The 18941-nt window shown below is 37.5% G+C and overlaps 1 protein-coding gene across 14 annotated transcripts in view; it reads left to right on the plus strand.

The window, feature by feature from the left end:
* DST (dystonin) overlaps window positions 1-18941 on the plus strand; it is a 438529-nt gene that overhangs the window by 307963 nt on the left and 111625 nt on the right. For 10 of the 14 annotated variants that reach the window (XM_081039430.1, XM_081039437.1, XM_081039438.1 and 7 more), the window contains 7 exons: window positions 523-756; window positions 2293-2445; window positions 3815-4048; window positions 4548-4814; window positions 7826-8374; window positions 9391-9567; window positions 17369-17492. In XM_081039430.1, coding sequence (XP_080895556.1) covers window positions 523-756; window positions 2293-2445; window positions 3815-4048; window positions 4548-4814; window positions 7826-8374; window positions 9391-9567; window positions 17369-17492 — 1738 coding nt within the window. The remainder of the gene's footprint in view (window positions 1-522; window positions 757-2292; window positions 2446-3814; window positions 4049-4547; window positions 4815-7825; window positions 8375-9390; window positions 9568-17368; window positions 17493-18941) is intronic. The other 4 variants (XM_081039432.1, XM_081039433.1, XM_081039434.1 and 1 more) reach the window with 1 other exon arrangement.

Below are 18941 nucleotides of genomic sequence, written 5' to 3' on the forward strand. Positions count from 1 at the left end.
CCTTTTTTCTCCCAAGTTTTTAATTTGAACAGCATGCATCATGAATGATGGTTAGGCTCCTGGCTTGTGAGTCAAAAAACTGAAATTCTGGCCCATTTAAGTCATGTTTCAAATTTTCCCTGGTCTTATTTATGTGCTACACAATTACATGGATACTGTACATGTTAGCAAGCAATATTTTAATGTTGATACTTCTCGTCATTGTGCTAAATGGACATAAGTTGGATCTTTACCTTTTGTCAGCGTTACATTTTAGTGTGATGTGGCAGGCAAGGGTAAAATATTCTTGGAGGGGTTATCTTTTTATATAATATTAATTAATTCAGTATTTAAATAATTTCATCTATAGTTGATTACTAGACGATAAGCAGATTTTCGACTAATTGAAAAGTAAAAGAATATCAATAAAACCTTGAATCCCTGATATGTGAAACGTATTTTAAGAACTGAATATTATCGTTCATGTATACTTTATATTATGGCTTAATTCCCTGTTGGTCACTTGTACTGCTTTCTTCACAGAATGTGATAAAAGACCTTGGACATAACAAAATGCAGTTGGAGACCACTGCCTTTGATGTGCAGTTCTTCATTTCTGAATATGCACAAGATCTGTCTCCCAACCAGAGCAAACAACTGCTGAGGCTCTTAAATACAACTCAGAAGTGTTTTCTTGATGTACAGGAATCCGTTACTACCCAGGTGGAACATTTAGAGACTCAGTTACAGCTAGAACAAGATCTTGGTGATCAGAAGGTTTGCCTTTCTTTGTGGAGTTGGAATTCTTTGTTTTCAGTTCTTCAGTGTGAAACATGTAATGTAGACACCCAGGGATTATGGCATGATAGGAAAGTTTTTCTGGAAAGGCAGTTAATGGACAGGATATATATATATATATATATATATATATATATATATATATATATATATATATATATATAAAATGTAGAGATTCTACAATATAGCATAATATTATTTTATACAAAAATTCATTGATTTTAATTTTCATGACTCCCTAAAACTACTGTTTTCAGGTGAGAGTTTGCACTCTTTCCCTAGGAGTAGGCTATATGGATGCACTCAGAAATGTCAAGGGGTGGATGGATGGATGGATGAACGTGAGTAAAGAAAGTTGAGGCCATCTTTCTCCTCTAGGAGGCAGTGTGGCCCAGCAGTTCAGAACCCCAGGCGCTCTGGAGCTAGACTGCCTGTGTTTACATCCCAGCTGCTCCATTCATTTATTGTGTGACTGAGGGCCAATCACTTAACCAGTTTTCTCATTGGTAAATTGGAAATAATAAATTGGAAATAGTGCTTACCTGGTAGTATTGTAAGCATTGATTAAAAAAAAAAAGAATATAAAACAGTACCTTGCCCAGCATATGTTAAGCTCCTTATAAATATGACCTATGGCTATAAGACGAATTAACTAGTAGTATGTGTATATATATACCAGCGGTGCCAAAAGAAATGTATACAAATTTTAAGAGATATTACCTATGCTCAAGCAGTAGTTCGCCATAATCAGAAGTGTCTAGACGCTGCTGGTAACCACTTTGAGCACTTCTTGTAATTGCAGAAGTCAAACATGACTTGTGTTCATCTTTTGTTATTGGTATATATTGAGTATTACAATTAATACAGTTTTTTCCTTTCTGGAAATGTGTATACATTTTTTGACATCCTCTGTATAATAGGAAAATAAAAGATGCAAGTAATTGATATGAAATAAATCTCTTAGAAATATTTAATGAATTAGAGTGCTGCATCCAGTAATAATCGATAATGAACAAAGGGGTGGGAATGGAATTAGACATAGTGATTCAGTAAAAATATTGCATGCAGTGTCCTTTTTATTATTTCTCGAAGCACCCAGGCATTGTTTCTAGCATGATAACCTATGTGCACATATCAAATATATTAACAGACAATCACGACTAACTTCTGTTTTGATATCCTTTTACAGAATTAATTGTGTGTGTCGCAGGTTTCAAGAGCTTAAGAAAATGGAATGTTTCTTCCTGTGGGTCCGAAGTTCCATCACTCACACATGTGCATGGCCAGTATTCTGTTGAGCAGTTTCATCCAAACATGATCTCTTTCCTTGTACATGGGACATGCTCTTACTTTCTGTGTCACCTGGCTCAGTTTGTACCCCACTGCTATCATGTTTACAGCATACTTAGAAAAGCTTATTTAGAGGAAACTTGCAAAATGTGTTCTAATAAGGAGCTATCACAATAGTGAGTTTATGACCACCATTTAAGACGCTCTGGTTTTGCTCCTTTTTAGATTGTGGCAGAACGTCAGCAGGAGTACAAAGAGAAACTGCAAGGGATATGCGATCTCCTTACGCAAACTGAAAACCACCTGATTGGTCACCAGGAAACCTTCGTGATTGGAGATGGCACAGTCGAATTAAAGAAGTACCAGTCCAAGCAAGAGGTAGAATTTGGCTTTGCATCAGCAGGTCAATGTTGATGTTAAGTTTGGTTACTGTTATTTGGAAATGGTACTGTTATTTAAAATGACTGAAAAGTAGGATCATTTTTAGCTTTTCCTGAGCTATAAACTTTATACTGAGAGTTCCATTTCCAACCTCAAGCAAGCCAAGTAATTTTCTTGACTAGTTTTTGGTAATATAGTGAGTGGTAGAGATATAAAGGAGGTGCGATAGTGGAAATACCTTATGTGATGAGTTAAAACTTGGGTCCTTTAAGACCAACCTACTCACTTGCAAATCAGGTGAAATAGCCCTCAGTTTGGATTCTTTCTCTTGTTTATTCCTTTCTGTCTTTCTTTGCAGTTTGTCCCTTTTCATTGAAGGAACAAACACTAGTGGCAGATAAAGATATCTTTATTTTGATGTCAGAAGAAATAATATTCTCATCTTAACTAGTTAGCTCTTGGTCCAAATTCCAGACTCTACATGTTAACTTTATAATTTAATCTTTTTGTGCTTCAGTTTCTGCATCGGTCAAAATTCCATTGCTATGTTATTGTATGAGTTACGTAAATATCGTGTGTTAAGTGACTAGCACAGTTAATGTCACATAGTAGTGGTTCAACAAGTAGTATCTCTTTCAATTTAAATACTTCTCGGAAAAATTTGAGAAAGCTTAAAATAAAAGGGTGGATAACTAATATGAAAGCTCAAATACAGTGCAATACAGAGAACGGAAATGCAAAGTAAAGGAGGAAAAGAAGAGGAAAAATTACACAAGAGAAATCTAGACAGAGGAAAGGTATAACTGCTAAGGAGATTTCTTAATTTTGAACTTCCTAACAGCCAAGGCAAAGGAGTAAACATTATATATTGTAGAGCTGTAGTGTTTAGAAGAAGAGATTATCTTAGTATAGAAATTATCTTAGGCACACCTTAGCTCATAACTTGGAGACCTATTTGTATTTATCCTGAGCAGTAGATACATATTAAAACGTAAATGTTTAGAAATGGAATAAATAACATGGCCAGGTATTTAAAAGCTTTGCAAATGAGTTTACATAATGTGAAAATATCTGGTATGTGCCAATTTATATAAATTGTATACTGAGTACTTTATTGTTTTCAATGTTTTACAAACCACATCTCTTTGTTAAACATGAAAATCTCATACCTTTCTTTAGTGCTTTCAAATTATATTAAATATTGTGACTTAAATAAACCAACTCAAGTTAACATATTGAATATGCTTTTTCAGTCTATACATGCTAGATTCTCCTTTTCTGCTCACTTCCTCTTTTAGAATTACAACTCAGGATAAATTAAATAGGTAATAATTTAATAAGATTTGTTTTCTTTTTGTATTATAAGGAATTACAGAAAGATATGCAAGGAAGTGCACAGGCTTTGTCAGAAATAGTGAAAAACACAGAGAACTTCTTAAAAGAGAATGATGAAAAGCTGTCACAAGAAGATAAGGCTTTGATTGAACAGAAACTTAATGAAGCTAAGATAAAGTGTGAACAGCTTAATTTAAAGGCAGAACAGTCGAAGAAGGAGCTGGATAAAGTCGTGACGACAGCAATCAAGGAAGAAACTGAAAAGGTCCTTATTCAAATAATGGGTACACTGTTGCTTTTGTTGAAAATGATTAGTGTAACAGTTTTTTGATTTATTAAGTGATATCAGGTAGTGGTAAGCAATCATCATTTAGTACCTGGGACTAGAATTTGGGGTTTCCAGGTTTGTAATTGGCCAAATACTGCAGTAAGTTTGAAGAATTGGCTTTGCTTAACTTAAAAAAACACACAAAACAACAGAACATTTAAGTGGGATTATAAGACTTTCTACTTGTGAAATATGTAGGGACTCATTAATTACTATAGTTAAAATTAAGGAATATACTTTTAAACCAGCGGAAACTTAAAAGTAATTTCCAGTTCCTTTAAGGTTTCACTTCAGTGTGCTCAGTTTTCAGTTTGTATCAGTTTTTAGTATCCCCACTCTAACTGTAAATTATCTAAATATTTACCTTTAGCATGTCTTAAAACTAATGCCTTGGCCCATGTTCAGAATACCCATTGTGAACTCCCCCTCACCCCAGGTTGCCGCTGAGAAGCAGTTGGAAGAGAGCAAAACCAAAATAGAAAACCTCTTGGACTGGTTGTCAGATGTTGACAAAGACTCACAAAGGGTGGGGATAAAACAGAAACAGGTGATTGAACAGAATGGGACTCATTTTCAAGAAGGTGATGGCAAGTCGGTGATTGGAGAAGAGGATGAAGTTAATGGTAACCTGTTGGAAACTGATGTTGATGGGCCAGTTGGAACCACTGAGGAGAATCTGAACCAACAATACCAGAAAGTTAAGGTTTGTTGTCTTAAACATAATGATACTGTAAAATTTTATTTTCAGGTCGGTAAACAGGAACAACTTAGTACATGTGTTATCTTTTCAAACTTTAATGACCATTGAGAATAAAGTTCTTTTTTTCCCTAGGTCCATCATTATGTCAAATGTAAGTTATTGGGAGAATTCCAAGCAAGTCAAAAACAAGGAGAAATCAATCATTAAATATGTCATTCTTATAAGTGAAACAGAGTTATAATTAATAGAAATAATAATAATAACAACAATGAAGATTTATAGAGCAAATTACAGTGGGCCAGGCACTCTTTAAGTTCTTCCCATTTTAATGCATTTAGTTCTCCCAGCTATTCTTTGAGATTATTATTCTCGTTTTACAGATGGGGAAACTATAACTAACCTACAGAAAGAAACTAATTTGCCCGAGGTGACGCATCCAATAAGGGAGGGATTTGGACTTAATATTAGGCCGTAAGCTCAGTCACTGCTACCTTTAAGCCATGTTCGTAGTGCAGCTTGCTGTGACGTTCCCTCTGGGCCTCAGCTCATCTCTACGGTGAATGCTAGTATTGAGAAGAGGAACGAGAGCCCTTTTAAAAATTCACTGCCTGGTGGAAATCAAAGCTAACATTAATGCTACTATGGGACCAAAGGCAACTTTTGAAAACCAGTTTCAAGTGTCCCATAATTGATCATTTTATTTCAGTGTTTGGCATTTGGTAGTGAGATGACTGGGTTTTTAGGAACTTCTGCAGTTCTTTGTGCTTTCCTCCAAGTTGGAGTCTCTGAAAGAGTATGCTGTCTGTGAGGTTCTGATGTTACAGAAAATATAAAGTAAACCAGAAGAAGGGTGGAAGTGTTTACTGTATCACAATGTCAAGGGACCTTGTTGTAATTGTCTCTTATAATGAAACTATCTAATGAATTCCTGCAGGAACCTTGTGAGTCAGTGACAGAGAAGTCAGGAAAGGATAGTAACTTGACCCAAGTAGTGAAAAATACCAGTGGGCGGACTCAAAGATAAAGATGCCTCACAGGAACGTCTTTGTTTTTAGTCACAGCATGACGTTTGCTTTCTGATCTTTTAGCTTCTATGAATATGAGACTCTGAAAATACTTTAGAAATTCCTCATTTCCTGGTAGAGAGATGGCCAAAGAGCCTGACCAAGGTTCTGTGTCTAGATCTTTCTAGGCATGCCTCATGTGCTGCACGTGCTGGGCCAAGCTCTCCTCTTCCTACAGCCTGAGTTTTCTCATCTGTAAAAAGAAGGGGATGGATCAGATTATTTATAAGGTGTTTTATACGTCTATCCAACCTACTATGTGCAAAAGACCTACTGGAAGATAGTGTGTGAATATAATTTGAATATCAAAGGCCCCGCCTGTGGGAGAAAAGTGATTTCGACAAAATATTTATCATTTGCCCCCAGTGTGGCAGGCATTGTTACAGACAGTGAGAATACAAATATTAATGAGTCTGTTCTCCGCTGCCTAATTGGGATCAGACCTTTAATGGAACCATTGCCCTACAGCAGTGCTTCTTGGTCCTTTTCACTTCAAGGCATACAGTTATTATTATTCAGCCACTGTTCTGGGTACTTGGGCTTCCCCAGTGAGCAAAATAAATTCCCTGCCCTGGTGCTTGCATACCTAGGAGGTGAGGATGATAAGGCAGGCAACAGAGAACTAAATTTTATGGGGTGTTAGAAGATAACTTTTTCTAAGAGAATTGGGTACGGGCAGTTGAGTGTGGAGTTGGGGCCAATTTTCAGCGTTAAATACGATCCTCAGAATAGTCCACAATGAAGAGATGAGATTTGCGGGAAGATTTAAAGGAGGGGGATGGGTTGCCAAACAGATATCTGGGGAAAGAGCTGTTACCAGACAAGAGAACAACTGGAGAAAAAGTTGCTCAAGTACCTAATAAGTAAGGTGGGGGTGAAGATAGGGGTGGGAGAGGCCAGAATGCTTGGAGTGGAGTAACAGAAGGTCAGGCTATAGAAAGAGCTCTGAGGTAATGGGATCAGATTGTTTGTTTCCATGTAAGTTAGTATAAGAAATGTGGAAAATCGCCCACAAGGATTGTTATCCTTTTGGTCATATTTGTATGAGCATATTGGGGTCAATGGGAAAGCTGCTTCTGGCTGGAGAGAAAGGGACTCTAGCCGTCTGAGTCCACCCCACCTTCCCTGAAGGCTGAGGTAATTACTAGCTCTGCACACCTGTGGTTTTGTAGCATACTTGCCGGAAACTCTGCCTTCTGCCTTCGGAGTGGATTTTAGTTCCTGGCACGTGTCAAGCTCTTTGGGAAGGTTCTGCATATGTGATCTCATGTACTCCTTTCAGCAGACCTGTGATGTGTAGGGGTTATTGTCTCCATTTTCAATATGCAGGAAACTGAGGCTCAGTAAAACTAGTGGCTTCCGTATTCTTTTATTGTATGTGTCCCTCTAACTTCAGTGGGCTTCTCTGAATGTATATTGTTCTTGCTTAATTATTGTCGTAGTGTTTTTATAGCCTTAGAATTACAAATTCCTTTTCTTTTAAATTTAAATGAGTTTTCAAGATATTTCATAATAAAAAGTATTGCACCCATTTTCTCAATAAGTAGGTAAAGACATTAGCAGTCTTTTTACAGTAGTTGTGAAGAAGCAGTGAGTCAAATGAGACCTGATTGTATATGCTTGTTTTAGAAATGGGACAGACATTTGTTACATTTTTTTCCAAACTTCTCTTAAAAACAGTACTTGTGCTATGTGATTACTTAAGTCCTTTCTAGAGAAGATTGGAAATCTGCTTAAAATAAGATTAGAGTTCTCCAAATGTAGCTTTTGCTATTCTGAAATTCACCATTAAAAGGGAAATACTGTGCATCTGGAAAAGGTTGACGAGAAGCAAGTTGTCTGCCTGGAGGTCATTTAAGTCTGTAGGTCCTGAGGCAATAGACCGCTTCCTCCAGCCTCAGTGTAACCTTGTCCTTGCTTTAAAGTCACAGTCGATTTGTTTTCATGTAGGCCCAACACGAGAGGATCATTTCTCAGCATCAAGCTGTCCTCATGGCCACTCAGTCCGCACAAGCCTTGCTCGAGAATCAGGGTCACTATCTCTCTCCTGAGGAAAAAGAGAAACTACAAAAGAACATGAAGGAACTCAAAGAGCATTACGAAACGGTGCTGGCTGAGTCAGAAAAGAAAATGAAGTTAACACATTCTCTGCAGGAAGAGTTAGAAAAGTTCGATGCTGATTACAGCGAGTTTGAACACTGGCTGCAGCAGTCAGAGCAAGAACTTGAAAACCTGGAGGCTGGTGCAGATGACTTAGATGGTTTAATGACCAAACTGAAGAGGCAGAAGAGTTTCTCAGAAGATGTGATTTCTCACAAAGGTGATTTGAGGTACATCACAATTTCTGGAAACAGAGTGTTAGAAGCAGCCAAATCTTGCAGCAAAAGAGATGGCAGTGGGAAGGATGACCAGGATAATATTGACACTTCTTCAACTCACAGAGAGGTCCAGAGCAAATTGGATCATGTGACCGATCGGTTCAGGTCTCTCTACTCTAAGGTAATTTTATTTTTATGTTTTAAGGTGAAGGTCAATCTGCGATTATAGTTTTACTCTATCTTCTTAAGTGTTGTTTTGGAATTAGAAGCAAGAAACCTAAAAATATGAAGCAGGGAAAATAAGTTTAATCCTATTTCCCTGAGTCTTATTCATCTTCTTTACTTCTGAAAAATATGTTTTAGGACTAGGTGTCTGAAGTTACTTTTTTAGTTTGAAGAGATTTCTAGGCAGCCATAGCTTTAAAACGCTCTAACACCCAATATGACCACCAGGTGGTGTTTATGCTTTGTCTCCAAAGGAACAGTGCCTTGCTAATTTTTGCAGCCTCTCAAGCTTAAGAACTCAAGTTTCATCTTAGATAATTCCCTTCACAAGTACTGCAGGTGTTTCTTTTACAGATAATGGTTGATCAGTGTATTATTTTAATGCTTGATGGCTGACAGGCTCTTTCAGCTTCTCTTACTTACATGGACAAGTAAGAGCTCAAAAAAAAAGTAAGAAAACATTTCCCTGTTTACTATCTAAGCTGAACAGACTGACGAAGTTGCACAAATGATTTGAAAAGCATCATTGAGTCTTAGCCTTTGCTTCATTCTGATCTAGATTATATGCCCTCCTTGTGTTAATCAATCTTGTGCAGCACATACAAGTGATTTATTAAGCACCTTCAAAATCTTTCCATCAGTATAAAACTCAGTTGGAATGTACCCTGGTAGACCAGCCTCTTCTGATGATTAATATCTAAATCCTTCAATCTGGATTAAGGCTCAGCCCTTATAAAGATGTTTTCAAATTGGCATAAATTGAAGACAAATCTCGTTTTTATGGTACTTTTTGACTTGTCAGAGGAAGCTTCTTCATATAAAGGAGAAAAAAATTTAACCCACGAGTTTTCACTCATTTTGGTTGAAGTGTGGTGTTTTCTAAGTTACATAACTCATAGGTCCTAAGGCTATTTAATACATATAAAAATAGCATATTTTAATCCTCCACCCTTTTCTCTTTTATTATTTTAGTGCAATGTCCTTGGGAATAATCTTAAAGATCTGGTGGATAAATACCAACATTATGAAGATGCCTCATGTGGACTTCTTGCTGAGCTGCAGGCCTGCGAGGTCACAGCAAACAAACACTTATCTGAACCCATTGCTGTGGACCCTAAAAACCTGCAAAGGCAATTAGAAGAGACCAAGGTAAAACAAAAAGAGAGAGACAGAGAGAGAAAAGAAAGAGATCCAACCCTTTAATAGTCTTACTGAAAACCTTTTACTTTCCCACACTTGTGGTAGTGTCACCTAGGGAAAGGGGACAAAGGATAGGAAAAGTATACTTCTCCCTCTAGAGGGAGTTATGACTAGTTCTCCACAGTCGATTCATTTCTCTTTCTGATGAGATTGTTTTTCCCACGGTTGTTTAACTGGCTTGATTGACATTGCTATTATGGCTTGTTACCTGCATCCTACCGCTCCTTCCTCCCCAGACAAAAACCAATATTGTCTGGGCCCCTTGTTTATCTTATATATTTTGTTTTTTGTCTTTCTCAGACATTAGAATTAAGCTAATGAGGGCAGATGTTTTTATTTAGTTTGCTATACAGACTATAAAACAGTACCTGGCCCACAGTCACTATGCAGTAAGTTTTTGTTTAAGAATGGACAGGTGAAAGGGAGGAAGGAATGTCACTGTCACATGCGGGAACTGAGTACCAGGATTGGTGTTCCTATTTAGTATTCCCGTGATTCACAGAGACACAAACTTCAGTTATTACCTTAGCACAGTTCTCAGAAAGTCTGCTTGCTCTTTCAAAAATGTAGACTTGATGTGGGAATTGCATAGTTGTGGAGGTCTCAGTCCTACCCACAGTGTCAAAGAGAGTCTCTATTTCTTAAATTGTAGGCATATTTTAAGATCCTCGTAAGGGGAGATAATTTTTGAAAATCTTATTCTTATTTCATATGACCAATGATTTTGAGTTTGGAAGTTTAATTTCATAAATCTATTCTGTGATTCCTTTTAGCAGGTGAGTGGCAGTAGCTGATTTCTGTGAGAGCTAGAAAGAAAGTAAACACTGTATTGCCAGTTAAACAACTGCCTTTCAGAATGTAGTTGCATCTGTTAGTTACAGAATCAAAACTCATTATTGTGCCATTTGCAAGGAAAACAGGTACCCTACTGCGTGAGCTTAACATTAGGTATTGCCTGACACTGGTGATTTCTGGCTGGGAGAAAGCTGAGTCATACCCTGGGGTGAAATGTGGCAGATGAAGACCAAGGCAGAGAGAAGGGAAATGGAAGCATGGGACGGAAGTATAGGATGAGAGGAGGGAGGACACCTGTGGGGAGGTGAAGAGGCTGGCAGCACTGCTGGGAGAGTTTAGCTATCCCTACCTTAGGCGTCAGGAAGGTGTCTTGGCCACATCAGCTTCCCTACAGAGAGGCAGCCTCCTCAGACGCTGCCTCCTTCCTTTGGATGCGCGTTTTCAGTATTGGGTGTTTTGGTTTGTTTTGGTTTTTCTCCTTCCCACAAACAAGCACAAGAACAGGTCGGTCTTAATTAACTTTCCAGTTCTCACTTGGTTACTTGTCCAAGGGCAGTAGATGTGGGAGGGTCAGAGGAGGGCCTATTACATAAAAGCTACTATTTTGGCAGGAAATGCCAATAGCGTAAGAGAATTATTAAGATTTCCTATATTACATTTAATGATGTAATTAGGTATTTTTAGTATAGGAAAGTGTATAAAATAGAACTAACTCATTTTAAGTTAGATATACGAGGCTGGACAATTAAATTCGTGAACTCATCCTAGAAAAAGTGCTACATACCTCACTGCTGAATATCACTATGGTCTCCTTTGAAGTACTCCCCTTGGGAAGCTATGCACTGATGCCAGCGCCTGGTCCACCCTTCAGAGCAATTTTGGAACTCTTTTTCTGGAGTGGCCATCAGAGCTGTGGTTGTATTATCCTTGATGTTCTGAATGACATCAAAACGTCTTCCTTTCAGTATTTCCTTTAACTTCAGGTAAAGAAAGAAGTCATTGGGGGCCAGATTAGGTGAGTAGGGAGGGTGTTCCAATACAATTGTTTGTTTACTGGCTAAAACTCTCTCACAGACAGTGCCGTGTGGGCTGGTGCATTGTCGTGATGCAAACACCATGAGCTGTTGGCAAAAAATTCAGGTCGTCTAACTTTTTCCGGCAGCATTTTCAGCGCTTCCCAATAGTAAACTTGGTTATCTGTTTGTCCAATTGGTGCAAATTCATAATGAATAATCCTTCTGATATCAGAAAAGGTTAGCAACATTGCTGCAAAATCACGAACTTGTCAGACATCATATATTAGGAAACATTACATTCAGTATAAAAGTAATTTTTGTGTAACTAGAGCAAAAAAAAAAAAAACAAGAAAGAAAGAAAGAAAAGAAAACCGAAAAGAATGTTATGGCTTATAAATTAAGCAGAAACGTGAAGTAATTATAAAACAGGGAAAAACATACTTGATATGTGGTCCAAAAAAAGATTTCTCTAGTCCTGAGGCAGCTAAAGAAATATAAAAAGGAGAGCAGTGTCTCAAAAGAGAATGAATTATAATTAAGCCACAGCATAATTTTAAAAATTAAATGTGCAATTAAGGTTGTTCTTGGCATATGTACGTATTTTCCTCTCAGTTGATCTCAGCTTGTACAAAGGATACATTTTTATGAAAATGAGGCATTCCCGTTTCTTTCGTTTTACTAACAGTTAAACATTATTTTCTTTAACAATAATATAAGCACAGAAGAATATTACAAAAAATCAGCCTTCTCTACATTTACAATACTAACTTCTACTTATATTCTATTGTATAATAAATGCAATTTTGGGGCACCCAATTGGTTCATTTGAAATAATTTTTAATCCAATAGCGTGTTATTTTAGCATTATTATTCAAAGGACTGTTAGCTGTATTGCCAACCGTCTGACAATACTGGGCTGTAATGACACTTCTCAAAATCTGCTTCCAGGGAAATCAGTGGACAATACAAAATTTTTGCCCCATACAAGGCACAGAAAGACAGGATTTGGGGACCAATCTAGAGGCCTGGGTTTGGACCAGGCATGGAGCTAGGTCACACTGACCGACAATGTCAACCTTCCAGCCCTGCACTGATCTCTGGGATGGCCATAAGTCAGGAAACTTTTATGACCTGGACAAGTACCTACAGCTTTATAATTTCACCCTTTTCTGATGACCAGGCTGGAGACCAAAGTCATAATCTTGCAATGTTCCCTGTCACAGATGCTTCTTTCATGATTTAATTTCATTGAAATCCATTAAAAACAACATATGGTACCCATTTGAATACTTTAATTTACAGGGTCTCCCCTCCCCAAAGTTGTACTATAAACTATTTCTAATCCTGATAACATGTTAGGAATTAAAAATATTGACTCTCTTGAGCATAATTATGGAGAGAAAAGACATGGAATGTGTTGAAGAGAAGAGATGCTTCTTTTGTCATACATTTCTGTGTTTTAAGATGGTAGGTAGGGCCATCTTTGGTACTGGATGTTTTTATAGAACCATGATAACTTTTACATATACAGAGGGTGCCAAAAAATGGATACACATTTTAAGAAAGGAAAAAAACTGTATTAAAATTGTAATACAATGAATGATGCTAACGTTCATTTGATTAACTCCGTCTTTTGAGGGAACATCATACTACACATTGCTACCGTAATTCAATTCAACTTTGAAAAGTAATACATAGATAACATCTCTTAAAATGTGTCCTTTTTTTGGCAACCCTCGGTATTTGTTTGTGTGGTAGACATTATGTGCTGGGCCCTTTGCCAGCTTTTGTGAAGACACAAAGATTTTTAAATTCTACCTCGGCCCTCGGAAAACTCACATTTTTTAAAAAATATTTTTTTAGAGGTTCCTTTAACCTTTTTCATATCCTAAATAACCATGCAGTGCAAATAAGCTGCCCCTGTGGCTTTAGTCTGGTTCTAGGTGAAGTTCCTTAGAACTTACTATGTAATACTTTCTGTAACTAAACTTTTGGGAGAATTTTCCAAACAGATCCACTCCAATACAGATTCTTTGGCCTCTTGGAACATCTGTAGGGTCTGGTATGCTGATCATAGATCCCATGTTGGTCACAATTTTGTGGACCTTCTGACATATACATAACTGCCTGTATATTGTCATTATTTCTTGGATATGAAAATTAGTTGAGGAAATATTTGCCATTGGCTTTAGGCATTTGTTGTTTTTTTCTTTGTTGTTGTTGTTGAAGGCTGAAGTAGAAGAGGATCTTTTAAAATCTTATACCTGATATCTTCATTTATTTACTTATTCATTAACTCATTTATTCCAGAAACTTTAAAAAATATCCCTTTATTATTTCTTTAATTTTTTTTAGTTTTTCATTATAGTTGACATACAATATTATATTAGTTTCAGGTGTACAACATAGTGATTAGACATTTAAATAACTTACAAAGTGATCACCCCAATAAGTCTAGTACCTGTCTGATACCATACATAGTTATTACAATACACAGTTATTACAATATGCTGTACTTTATAACCCCATGACTGTTTTTCTAACTGGTAGTTTGGACTTCTTACTTCATTCCCCTTTTTCACTGACCACCCTGACTCCTCTCCCCTCTGGCAACCATGAGATTGTTCTTGTTTTTTTGTGTGTGTTTTTTTATGTTCCATATACAGGTGAAATCACATAGTATTTGTCTTTCTCTGTCTGATTTATTTCACTCAGCATAAAACCCTCTAGGTCCCTCCATATTGGCACAAATGGCAAGATTTCATTTCATCTTTTTTGTGGCAGAGTAATATTCCATTGTATACATGTATCACCTCTTCTTTATACCTTCATCTGTTGATGGACACTTAGGTTGCTTTCATATCTTGGTGATTGTAAATTATGCTGCAGTGAACATAAGGGTGCATATACGTGTATCTTCTCGGATTAGTGTTTTCGATTTCTTTGTATTCCAGAAACTTTTATGAAGGCCTACTATGTGCCAAGCACTGAGCTACGTAGTGATAATACAAACATAAATAGGATAAATTCCTATTTCTTGAGGAGATTACAGCTTGATAAAAAAAGACAAATTCAGTGATAATCAAAGAGTATTTCTGAGAGCTCCTGAGGGGAATACTTACAATTGGGGTAAGGAGTTAGGGAAGGCTTCCCAGCTGAATTTTAAAGGTTGAATCAGAGCTAAGCTCAGGATGATGGGGGGGGGTCGGTTGCATGGGCAGGTTGGTGTGTAGAAATGCTGAGGCACTGGGTATACAGCATGAGCAAATAGCTAAGAAATAACCGTGTTGTTGGATATTTCTGGAACAGAAAGTGGAGAAAGATGAGATTGAAGGTAGAATTAAGGAACAGATTTCACTGGACCTTTTATTTATTAAAAAAGGACCTGTGCCTTTATTATGAAGACAATGGGAAGCTACTGAAAGATTTTAAAGAGGGAAGTGATTGATATACATAGTCAGATATGTATTTTCCATAAAATACATTGGCATGGGGCTGTATCAGGCAAGACAATGGAGGCTGGGAGCACAGTTACAGTGCTTTTTCCAATGAAGCGAGAGATTATCCTGCAGTGATTCTGAAATACAGAGCAGAGGTCTGATTTCAAAAACCAATATATGAAGCAGGTAAAATTATCAGGGCTTGATGGTTGATTTGCCTGTGGAAAGGGGGTAGAGAGTGTAGGAGGAGTCTCAGGCTCACTGCTTGGGTAATGAGATGCCCCCGCAGGAGGAAGTATAGGGTAGGGAATGAGATGATGGGTGCAGATTTGAATTTGAGGTGGCTGTTTACACCCAGATGGAAACATTCAAGAGGCAGTTAGAAACCTGGGCCTGTGGCCAGGGATGAGTTCATCTACAGTCATACATATGGGAATTTGAATTTACAATCCAACTGTGAGACCAGAAGAGAAGCTTGAGTACCTTAAGTGAAATGAAAGCCAAGCATAAGGCCCGTGTGTCCATGTGGCCCATTTGGACAGAGGTGTAAGGAATGCAGGGCCAGACTTGTGGAAGATGGGTCTGTGGTTCCTGCCTCTACCTCTTCTCCTCATTTCTGCTGTTGACATACATCTGCTCACTCACAGAGCTCCAGGGACCGCGAGGCAGCAAGTTAAAGGTTACATTATCCTTTCTGAAGCAGCTGACAGTTAACCTTTTCCACATTCTCTCTTCTTTTAAACTCTGGGGAAAGAATTATTCTGGGCTCATTTCCATCTCCCTAATCCCATTTGTCCTATCTCTTTTTTCTCTCCTCTTGACTTAAAATATGAGCACCCTCCATGATTCTTTATAGCCTCCTTCTCTGGTATTTCTGTGCTTTCTCCTTTAGCAATCTCATCACAGGCCTTGGCTCCCAGTGCTTTATGTCCGGCTCTAGCCTGTATTCAGAGTCTCCTCCATTTCCAGCTTTGTTGTTTCTTTCTATATGAGTGTCCTGAAAGCACTTTGAAGTCATAAATTCCCAAACAGATTCTCCTTTGCTCCTAAATGTGCTTCCACTTTGGCTGGCAAATTCCATTAATTATCTAGGCTCAGAAACTTTGGCTATGTCTCTCCTCAAATCTCCTCTTGTCCTTTGTTCCTGCTTTCTCAAGCAGTGATGTCCAATAGAACATTCTGTGATGATCTACAAATGTTCTCTAATCTGCTCTGTCCAACTGTAACAACTACCAGTCACACCTGGCTACCTAGCACTTGAAATGTGGCTAGTACAACTGAGAAATTGAGTTTTAAATTTCATTTGATTTTAATTGATTAAAATTTAAGAGCCATGTGTAGTTTGTAGCTACCATATTGGACAGCACAGCTTTAGATTATGTCATCTGATTTTGTGGCCTCTTCCCAACTTTGTAACCGATTAATTCTGCTTTCCCCTCGTAGATAGGTCCTGTCTGAAGTTTATACTGCTGGAGTTGCCCTTAACGGTTGTCTCTGCTTCATTTCTTCCCCATTTAATTTGTCCCACACAGTGTTATTAATATAAATTTAGCCTTCCCTAAGACAGCTCTGAGCACTTCAGCTTCTGACTCAAAAGCCTTGAATGACTCCCTGTTGCTATATGATAAAATGTGAACTCCTTATCCTGACATTTGAAGCCTTTCAGTCCTGTTACTTCTTATTCACCCATATACATTCTCAAACTGGATGAGACCCTCCTTTTCTCCGCTGATGTTTCCATCCCCCTCTTTGGTCCTTCTGCTCATCCTGCAGGGAAATGTTCTTCCTCTCTACTTCTACAAGCCCAAGTCCACATGCCCTTCAGGACCCCTCTCAGTGCCACTACCATCGAGGTGACCCTCATTTTCCTCCCCAAATAATCCCCCTCTCAACTTCCAGTAGTCATTTTGTTTGAGTTTTTTTTTTTACTCACCTTTGGCACTTGTCACTTCCTGACTTAGACTAGAAAATGCCTGTGGGCACGTTTCATGTCTGTTTGATTTTTGTATTTTCACAAAACACTGCAAGATGTTTTGAATTGGTTAGATGTCAAGTAACTTTTATTGAATTAACTGAAAGGAATATGACAATATTGAGTCACGATCTGCTGAAATGGAAGTCCATAATTATCTTTGTACATGGAGTAGAAATGGTCCCAAAGGTTTTCTGTTGTGTGTTTGTTTTTTGTTTTCTGGTGGCAGTAGGGGTTAAAGGGGAATTCAGGCTAAGGGTAGAGGGTTATGGGATTAAGAATCAGGCCAGTTATCATGAAAATACGCTCGAGGGTTTATTTCAAGACTGAACTTGTATTATTCTGACTGGCTGATGCTTTTACTAGGGCCCCTTTATAACTGGCTCTATTCTAGAATTCTGGAGTAAGTTTATAATGATGGAAAGTTTATTCTGTCTAATTGAACCTTATCTTACTGTAATTATTTTTCGTATTTGAAATCTGTTACTGAGTTCAACTGACTATAATCGAAGCATTCAATCCTCCAGGCTCTGCAAGGACAGATATCAAGTAAGCAGGTTACTGTAGAGAAACTGAAAAAAACAGCTGAAGTGCTTTTAGATGCCAGAGGATCTTTCCTTCCAGCCAAGAATGATATCCAGAAAACACTGGGTAAGTGTACATTTCCTTGTTTCCTCTCTCTCAGGGAAATTCTAAATGAAGCTATTCTCCTAGGTAGGGAGGAAAGTTTCAGTAGTTAGTACATGCTGTGTGACTTGAGACCTTTCCCTGCGACATGATGCTTCTCAGTCTGGGAGAAGGTATACCTTCTGTGGCAGGTATATTAGAATCTGGGAAGTGGGGGCTTTGTAGTTTGAAAAGGGTATATTTAAATTTTAGTTCTATATTTAGATGTAACAGGAACTTTTTATGTAGTATTCACTACATAACAAGATGCTTTTGGTTGATGGGGTTGGCGAGAGCTAGACTCTCACCTGTGTCCAAAATAGACTTTTGATGGGATCTGTCTCCATTAAAAGCAGGAGCATGGATTTCAGAGGTTCAGAGACATGCTTTAAATAGTGTTCCCATGTCTCCATTTTCTAGAAGTCTCTGAGTGGTCTCACAGGGGTCCAGCTACCCTAGTTGTTCTGTGACACTACAAACTTGTATCGGGGTACAGAGGTGCTTTTGTGCTCTCACAGTGCCTTTCTTGAGAGAAAAAGTATCGTATGTTATTCTTTGTATCTATTCACAGTATTTAGTTTATACTAAATGCACAGTGGATTATCAATAAATATGGTTTACTGTCTTATTGTGTTTTTTGTTTTGACTTGGCTGCCCTTCATAATAGTTAATGTGTGGTTTGAGGTTATCACGTATTTCTATGTGTGAAATAAAAACTTAACACAACAGTTGGTTAGACATGTGTCTCACTCCAATGAAAACATGAATTAAAATCTGAGTAGAAATTTTAGATAAAGAGAAGGATGAGTCTTTACTCTTCTAAAACCACTCTGTAAAAGGTAAACCTTTTTCCTTTCTTTCAGACACCTAGACTCTTTTGATCATGCACCCCTATCAAATAATTTTTACTATGTACCCTCATACATGCAAGTATATATATATACATTACATAAGCATATTGATATCTATTATGTTATGTGTATTATATTATAAAATGCAAAAAAATAAGAATTTAAAATATAAGATAAAAATATGGACTGAAGCTCTAATTTTTTTTCCTGTATCTCAGTGCACTTTCTTGACATCCCACGGTAGTGACCACCGCTATAAAGACTTGGGCATAGAGATTTAGAGGAGAAAGAAAGACTATATTATATATATTTCTGTTATTTTAAGAGGCAATTTGACTTTTTCCCATTGTTAATCATGCATCATTTCACATTTATTTGTTTACAATCCATATGTTACATGACTGTAAAACTTCAAAACCTTTCTGGCATAATTTCCTAGGAATCTGTGTAAGAATATTTAAGATGTAGAGGAGTTTCTCTAAGATCTGACTTCTAAGAAAATCAACCACTTAAAAAAAAGTAACATTCTTTGTACATTCTGTTTTGTACCTTTTTCTAAAATAATTTTTAATTACTAAAATCA

Source organism: Rhinolophus hipposideros, assembly GCF_964194185.1.
Source record: "Rhinolophus hipposideros genome assembly, chromosome: 3".
Classification (NCBI taxonomy): Eukaryota; Metazoa; Chordata; class Mammalia; order Chiroptera; family Rhinolophidae; genus Rhinolophus; species Rhinolophus hipposideros.